At 43.7% G+C, this 8,108-nt stretch overlaps 1 protein-coding gene across 1 annotated transcript; it reads right to left on the minus strand.

Moving 5' to 3' along the window:
• Positions 1–906: 906 nt before the first annotated feature.
• SRSF3 (serine and arginine rich splicing factor 3) lies at positions 907–7,332 on the minus strand. The gene is made up of 6 exons (XM_006106944.3): positions 7,176–7,332; positions 5,846–6,053; positions 4,425–4,559; positions 2,246–2,284; positions 1,917–2,003; positions 907–1,733 (listed from the first exon to the last, which is right to left on the minus strand). The coding sequence occupies exons 2-6, from the start codon at positions 6,049–6,051 to the stop codon at positions 1,706–1,708; spliced, it is 495 nt and encodes a 164-aa protein (XP_006107006.1). The 5' UTR covers positions 6,052–6,053; positions 7,176–7,332; the 3' UTR covers positions 907–1,705.
• Between the last annotated feature and the right edge of the window lie 776 nt (positions 7,333–8,108).

An 8,108-nucleotide genomic window follows, 5' to 3' on the forward strand; every position in this document is an offset into this window, starting at 1 on the left:
CAAGGGAAATTACTGTTTAGGACCTAATCTTACAAGATATCCTCATAGAGCGCTGGCTGGTGTGGGTCATTGGTTGAGCATCATTCTGCCCGTTTGAATCCTGGTCAAGGAACATGTCCAGGTTTGTGGGCTCCATAGGTGGACAATTGATATTTGTTTCTCCCTTCCTCTCTAAAAATCAATTAAAATTCTCTTACAGTATATGTATATAGCCTTATAGATTCAACTCAATGCAATGACTTCTGTCATATTAAAGTCAGGATAATCCAAAACTGTCATAAAATAGCACATTTAAGGAAACTAAGCCACAAGACTGTTGCATTATGGTTTAATCTAATTGCACAAAATTTAGAAATTACAGCTCCTCTATTTCTAAGAGGAAGGTTATGCATGCCTCCGTATTCAAGTCTGCACTGTTACATTTGAACCATATAGTGAATTTTACATTATAATGGATCAATTTAGAATTCCCATGCAACACCTCAAATCATGTAAAATAAAATGGAAGCAATTTTTAAAGCTTTGTGGAAAGTTCTCATGCTAATGCTAAAAGCCTTTTTAGTGATTGGGGCAACTTTGGGTTATAATGTACTAGGTTGCTAACCTTTAAAATGTTGGTCACTGAGTAAGTCCAAAGAAAAAACTTAAGAACGATCACTTAGGTGACAACCAAAAATTCCCTTCACTTCAAAAGCCTCAATTTTGTTTCTTGTAAGATTTGTGTAACCAACTGCTTTCCATGGGACAAGAACTGTGGTAATAGTGGGTTTGACTATTACAGTTATGCTATTATTTATTAATTCAAAAGCACTTTACAAGAAAATATAAGTATGGCTTCCAATAGGAATGTTATACCTGAACTTGATACCAAGCTCACACATTTTAGTTTTGCAAGGAAAAACAGGCTTTCAGGTTAAACAACAATTTGTAACCAAAACTTTAATCCCAAGGATTCTCACAAAACATATTACAAATGACAGCATGAAAAAAAATTTTGCACAGTAACTCAAAGTTCAGCTCTACAATGTACCCTTAAACTGGCAGGAAACTGGTATCTTGAATAGTCTCAAATTTCCAAGTGAAGAATGTTACCAATAGCCATGTATTCATATATAGCAATCACTTAAGAAATTTATGACCGAAAGCAAAGGTAAACTAACTTTCTTAAAACTTTAACTTAGATTCTACACTAACTGGACATCTGCCCAGTGTTGGATTTTTTTAAATCCTCTAATCTAAGTTTAAGAGTGCAGCTTTAATTTTTAGCTGCTGGCTTGTGTTCACAGCAGCTTTTGAAGACTGCCTGTCCAACTACAGCTGCATATTAGGTCACAGCTATGGAAAGTCTTAAATCCAAATTTTGCCAGTTTTGTTTCCACAATATTCAACATCACACGTTAGCTGGGCAGAAGTTAAGAGGTTTATTATCAGTCTACGCAAGACTGAAGTTCAAAGCAAACTCAATTTTGCTTAAGGGAACATTGTAAAGTAACAATTCTTGATATTACATGCCTCATATGATCCATATCAAACCATAGAGAATTACATCTTTGTGTGTCACTGTTCCAAGACAAACAAATGTGAACAGCTACATCTTAAAAATGCACCAAGCTTATGAAGTCTCAAACAAAACTTGAATTTTCTGTACATACTCCTGTCAAATGAAGTTATTTCCTGTACACCACTCATCTTGCAAACTGGTCTTCTATTTCCTTTCATTTGACCTAGATCGGCTAAAAAAAAACAAAAGCAGAAAAACAGGTTCCATCTGTAACTTGGTGACAGTGACAAAACATCAAAAAATTTTTATGGTAGAAAATTATAAAATTATATAAAAATGGCTTAGCTAGACCTATTTGTGGTTTTAGTATGTTACACATACAAGGTCTTAACTAGCTCATCATTAAAGATCTTACCTCCGAGACCTAGAGAAGGATCGAGACGGCTTATGATTTCTCTCCCGAGACAGTGATCTCTCTCTTCTCCTATCTCTGGAAAGGGACCTACAGACAGAGGCAAAAGAAAAATGAGACCATTCAGGACTATAAACAATAAATATTTCCAGTAAGTCTTTGAAAACAAAGAGTTAATTCAACTAAGTTAATACTGGTTCCATGTAACACTTTATCCATTACTAAGAATTCATTACAAGATCCATTACCATTAACCAAGTCATTTAGAAAACAGCATACGAATAGCAAACAACACTGCCATTTCTGAGACTGTGGCCGAAAAAGTCATTTACCTGCTCCGGCTACGGGAGAAGCTTCTCCGTCTTGGAGATCTAAAAGCAGAAACAAGAAGTTAGGCTAACTGTCAACTAGTATTTATGGCGTGAGGCATTTCCCAACTTTTCAATCTCACTGTTGGGCCCAGTGAATGTGCCGAAGAACTGGCACCCATCGTCCAAAAAAAAAAAAAGAAAAGAAAAAAAAAGGCACAGAAGGATTAAGGAACCAAAAGCTCAAGTGAAAAGCAGGTATTCCAACCATGGACTCACTTTAACAAAGAATGCTTCACAGCAGATCTGTCCAATGCAAAACTTCATGTCAAACTAACTTCACTACCCAAAACACCACACCAAAATGTAGTCCCACAAGTAGTTCCAAAAACAGTACCATAAACCAGTATTTGGAACCCATGCAAACCTATAAGTCCATGACAAGACTTAGGTACCAGGTGGATAGTGTAATTGTGAAAACGCGCTAGGTGTAAATATTGATGCCATTAAGTGCTACATTAGAACTGCATTTGTGATCGTCACATTTAAGGGTGTGTTTAGACTTATCAAAATTACCTTAGCTCTTGGCCCACTTCACCCCCAAAATTTTAAAATTTTGAAAACGGTTAGTAAAACCATTTAAAGGTGATAGGAGTCAAATTTTTGCTAGAAAGGAAAGCTAAATCTGTTAGTCATTAAAATTTTTAGTTTGGCATCTCACACATGCAAATAAGTTTCACTTGAAGGTCTAGTTACATTATGAGTTCCCTATCACCCTTAAAAGTTTTATTCAAGCAATATATATGTACATTACCATTCAATTATGCACAGCCAGCCTTTGATCCAGAAAAAAAGAATTACTTTAAGCCGCTTACTCCTTATTTTAACCAGCAGTAAACTGTATAAGCAGGAAAAACTTACTAGTTTTGGGTTTCAACAAGCTAGAAATGGTGAGGTGAGGCTGCCGGACTGACGGCCAGGAAGAATTTGCTGAAAAGGTTTTGCCAGATGTTGCGTTGGATTTAGTTGGTTGGCGAAGGGGGTGTTGTGGATTTTTCCTGCTTTTTTGTTAGCCGAAGGCTGCTGCTGTAGTTGTTGTGAAGACATTTGGTAAATAAACAGCTGAGCTGATTGGCCAGGAATGTGTGGGCGGTCGAGGTGGCTGCTGCCGATTTGGTTAAGGTTGGAGAGAAGGCTGAGAGAAAACAGCATGCTCGGGAACCAAAGGGCGGTGCAACCTGACGACTGGCCATGCCTGGGTCATGTGAAACGACACCAGCCAAGCTGAATGGGGCGCGCTGGTCACATGACGCTGAAAGGGCTAGTTGACTGGCTAATGCAGACTCAGAGGGTGGTGAGAAGAGACATGATGGTGACTCTGTAACGGGGTTCATTTTTATTAATAGATGGACCAAAAAGCACAAAAAAAAATGAAAAAAACAAGCCATCAGTACAACCATCTATTAGCTAACAAATACTCTATTATGATGGGCAACAGTGTGTTGTTTTTCAAAACAGCAAAAGGGGCAAGATTTTGAACTCCTATCTCCTAGGACTTCACTCACCTTTAAGAGGTAAATTCAGTCCTTCAGAAACTATTTTGGAGATTTGAGGAGATGTGGACTTAGCATCCAGACACCACTGCCTGGTCCAAGAATGATGCCATTGTCAATTATAAAAAAACTGATCTCTCTCCTATTTGGGTATGAAGAATAGATGACTGGGATTACTTTTATAGCCCCCTTTATTGGTCAGTGACTTAAGTTAGTTTCAGAAAGATTTCTATTTTACCAGTTGTAACATTAAAACAGCTGCCTGATTGATAAATATTACAATCGTGCTAATAGAAAACACATTTTTTGGTGAAGAGCTAGAGTTGAATGTAATGTTTGTCATTATGGAGTCAAGAAATGGAAAAAGGCCTAAATTGAAGTATAAGGGAAGACTTGGAAAGATGCAACTAGAAGATGAACTAGAAGATAGATCCAAGATAGAAGTTACTGACTACCAACATGAACCTAAAGACAAAAGCCAACACTCAGCACAACTCACATACCCCAAACTACACCCAGCAAATGCTTCATAAAAACCTCCGGTTCTTCACAATACATTTAAAACCCACCAACAAACTTTGAGAGAAGTACCTGCTCCTATTACCTACTCCATTACACCAATACCTCTAGTCACGCTCTCTCTCAAGTACCTGCGGCGAGGTGGCGGACTCCTTCGCCGATAATCATCTCGAGGGCGACGACCCCAAGAGGGAGGCGGGCCTCGATTTCGACTTCTCTTTTCACCATTCGACAGTTCCACTCTTACTCGGCAGCCACATAGTGTTCTAGGGAGAAAAAAGCATTATTACATTTAAAGCAGCCAAACTGACTTTCTAAAAGATGTTCAGTAAAGCAAAGAGCACTTCTAGTTAAGAACACATTTGAATGCCTGCAGAGTCCTTAATGCCAAAACAGGTTTCAGTTCCCTGATTTTCTTCAAGGAAACTAACTTCCCTACATTTTATTGTTTTGTTAAGTCAGTCTGATCACTGGGCTCAATGTTAATTTGTTAGCAGTTGTAATTTAAGTGTGAAAACACGTAGACTAATCTTTACGGAACGACTTCATCTATACATCCTGTGACTTCTTCCTTTGTGGTCCCATCACTTGTTTATGCATCTTACACTATACAGTGGGGCCTTGACTTACTAGTGTCCCGACTAACGAGCTTTTTAAGATACCAGCTGTCTCTCGGCCGATTTTTTGCATTGAGTTGATAGAGTAATTTGAGTTAACGAGCTCCTTAACGAGCTCGGTCTCAGAACGAATTAAACTTGTAAGTCAAGGCCCCACTGTATATTTGCTGGTCTCTCTACTCCACCCCTGTCCATGTAAACAGCAATAAATAGGACATTTGGCCATTTTATTTTATATCACCCCTCTCCCTCAATTATCACACAATAGTTGACATAAATTCCAACAGCCATTATATTTGGATTAAGCCGCAGTGACTGGGAAGAGGTGCAACCCTGGAAATATGTTTCTGCAATCTGCTTGGATAAACAAGCTTTTATACAGCCAACCCTCCAAACATTTAATTTTAGGATTCAAATCCAATGGTTCAAAATGCCAAGTAGAAGGGGCAACACCTGCTCGCTATTAAGACGCGGTATTAGCACCAGCTGGGGAACTGCTATACAAGCCAGACTTCCTAAAAGCAGCACTCCAAACAGTAAAAGATAACGGTGCAATACACCCCACGTAGGCACCACCCAGCTACAATTATCAATACAGGGCCATTCTTAAAGAAAATGTGATTCCACAGCTGTTTTAGAACAGTTGACACTGAAGAGAATTTAGATTAAAATGTTTTGACCATTTTTTGGATGCAGCTGTCCACCCATCAAGAATTGACCATTAAACCTAATTATTTTCCTCAATGACCAACTGAATAAAAAGAATCCTGCTACGTATCTCCACTAAAACTGTTCGGTCCTTTTTTTTTTATTGCAAAAAAGGTGTACACAAATTTCCAGTAACATCTGTTTCAGATAACCAAGAAGCCCCTCAGAACCATTATCCTAGAGATTTTTAAACATTAAAAACTTCAGCGACATTATGATTAAATTACCTCCCGTCTAGCTCTCGGACAGCATCGGCTGCATCTCGGGGATCTTCAAACTCCACGAAAGCAAAGCCGGGAGGGTTTCTAGCAACCCACACACTCCTGAGTGGCCCATAATAGCCAAAAGCCCGTTCCAGCTCAGTCTTGTTACCGTTGTTCCCAAGATTTCCCACATAAACCTTACAATCCAATGGACAGGAATCACGATGCATTTCTGTAAAAATGAAAGACAAAACCAAAATATGGAAGATTTAACCAAATAATCTACATACACAGTGAGAAACAGACCCTTAGGAAAGACTGCCAGAATACTAAAAACCTAATTAAAACTACCACCCTCGAAACACCCGTTTCTCCGTTAAATGAGACTGAGGTGCATACGTCCCGATCCCGTCTATTATGAAATGTCCGAGGCAGGTGAACGCAGAGCCAGGCTCTCGGGAGTGAGCCGCACGTTAGGGGCTGGGGCTGAGCCACTGGAGCCGCGCCCCCATCACCCGAGGCCGGTTTCAATGGCTGCAAAGAGCGGCCTCTCAACACTCGGTGTAAGGACCATTCTCACCCCCGGTTCTTCCCCTGCTCGGCTTAATCCGATTAAAAAACCAGCCCAGACACATCCTATTGGCGTGACCCCGCCCTGTGCCCGGGAGGTGAGACCAAACCACGGCTGCAGACTGATTTAAAAAAAAAAAAACTCCCTGTGACCAGCTTCAGGCCTACGGGCTACCGGGACGCAGCTACAAAAACAATGCTGCCCACAGAAGATGGGTTTAAAAAAAAAAAAAAAAGGCTGGGTTCAAGGAGTAAAAAGTGGAGTCGAATTAAAATTACATGAAAATGTGAGTACAGAAACCACTTCCTGTGGATCGAGATTTCCAGTCTTTTTATAAATTAATTCATTATTGAAACTATTACAAGATGTCCCCTTTTTTGCCTCCATTGGCCCCTTCCACCCCGCCCAGGCCACAATCCCAGCCTTGATAGAGCCCAGGGACAAAAACCCTGGGAGCTTCAGAAAACGTGGGGCGGAAAAAAAAAGGCGCCATAAATTGAAAGGCCGCGCGGCCTGGCGTACGACTCGGTACCAGGTCCCCCGCTGCCTTGGTCCTCGGGCAACCTCACCCTCCGGCGCATCCCCCCACAAAGGTCCACGAACCCCTTCCCTCCAGGCCGGGGCCCGCCCGGTGGGCTGCCAGCCCGCCGCCGCCCGCGCCGCACGTCACAAAATGGCGGCGGCGGCCCTTTGTCTCCATCTGGCGCCGCCATGGGGCCCGGCTCCACCTCGGCCCTGTTACGTCCCACTTCCCCCTTCCCTCCTTCGGACCCGGCCTCTTACCGAGATCTGGAGTGAGAAACGCGGCGGCTGAAGTCCACACACCCTCGGACGGCTCCCCGGCTCCCCTCCGCCCGGCTCCACAGGTCCCCGCACCTCCCCGGCGTCCACGAAATGGCGGACCACCGCCTTCCCCTCGCCCTTATTTATACGCCATGCTGGAGTCACGTGATTGGACAGGCTTGCCCAATGAGCGGCGGAGGAGGCCGTGACGCAGCGGCTGCGAACGCGACGAGCGGCGCGGTGGCTGGGAGCGCGCTCGGGCCGCGCCGGGGGGTCTCGGGGCACCCGGCCTCCGCGCGCCCGCGGCCCCGCGCCTGGCGCTCCCCCGGGGTTCCTCCTCCGTCTCCCCATCTTCCCGCCCCCCCTTCTCCCCAGATGGTCGGCGCTGTTCACACAGCGGCCGCCACCCCCCTGAGCTGATGGAGCCGCTGGCTCCTGATAGGATTGAGGTCTCGGATGAATCCAACACCCGATCCCCGCCCGCGGCGGGGGAGGAACCGGGACCCGGGCGCTTACTGACGCGCTTCCGAGTGGCTCCAAGGTCACGGAGGGGTGACCGGGCTGCCGCCGGCCTGTGGCCTCCAGGTCCTGTTCTTACGTGAAAGCCTGCGCGGGAGACGCTCACTCGGAGCTTGTCCACCGCTCGCATCCTTTCTCTGATTGAGCATGTTCAGGTTTGTAACTAAATGCTCAGTTGTGGATCTTCGTATTATATCACACTACAGGGCCCATGCACACAAAATCGGGCACCGGGAAACAGTCCTTGTAGCCCCCAGCTTCGCTGAGGGTCCTTCAGTATCACGACCAATCAGCAAATACGCTTCATTATTATAGAGACCTCTACGCGTCTTCCACAGTCAAAGCGTTTTTGTTTCCGGGGGCGCCAGGCACCATTAGAGAGACACCACCTTGTGAGTTAAGACTCAAAGAGAG

The sequence above is a fragment of the Myotis lucifugus genome, unplaced genomic scaffold (assembly GCF_000147115.1).
Source record: "Myotis lucifugus unplaced genomic scaffold, Myoluc2.0 scaffold_953, whole genome shotgun sequence".
NCBI lineage: Eukaryota > Metazoa > Chordata > Mammalia > Chiroptera > Vespertilionidae > Myotis > Myotis lucifugus.

What these genes read in the sequence shown, in the direction of transcription:
- SRSF3 (XM_006106944.3), bottom strand. Translation starts at nt 6,051, where the DNA reads ATGCATCGTGATTCCTGTCCATTGGATTGTAAGGTTTATGTGGGAAAT. An exon ending in GTCCGAGAGCTAGACGGGAG is followed by an intron (nt 4,560 to 5,845) that starts GTAATTTAATCA and finishes TTTTCTCCCTAG; the next exon opens with AACACTATGTGGCTGCCGAG. An exon ending in TTCTCCCGTAGCCGGAGCAG is followed by an intron (nt 2,004 to 2,245) that starts GTAAATGACTTT and finishes CTCTGTCTGTAG; the next exon opens with GTCCCTTTCCAGAGATAGGA.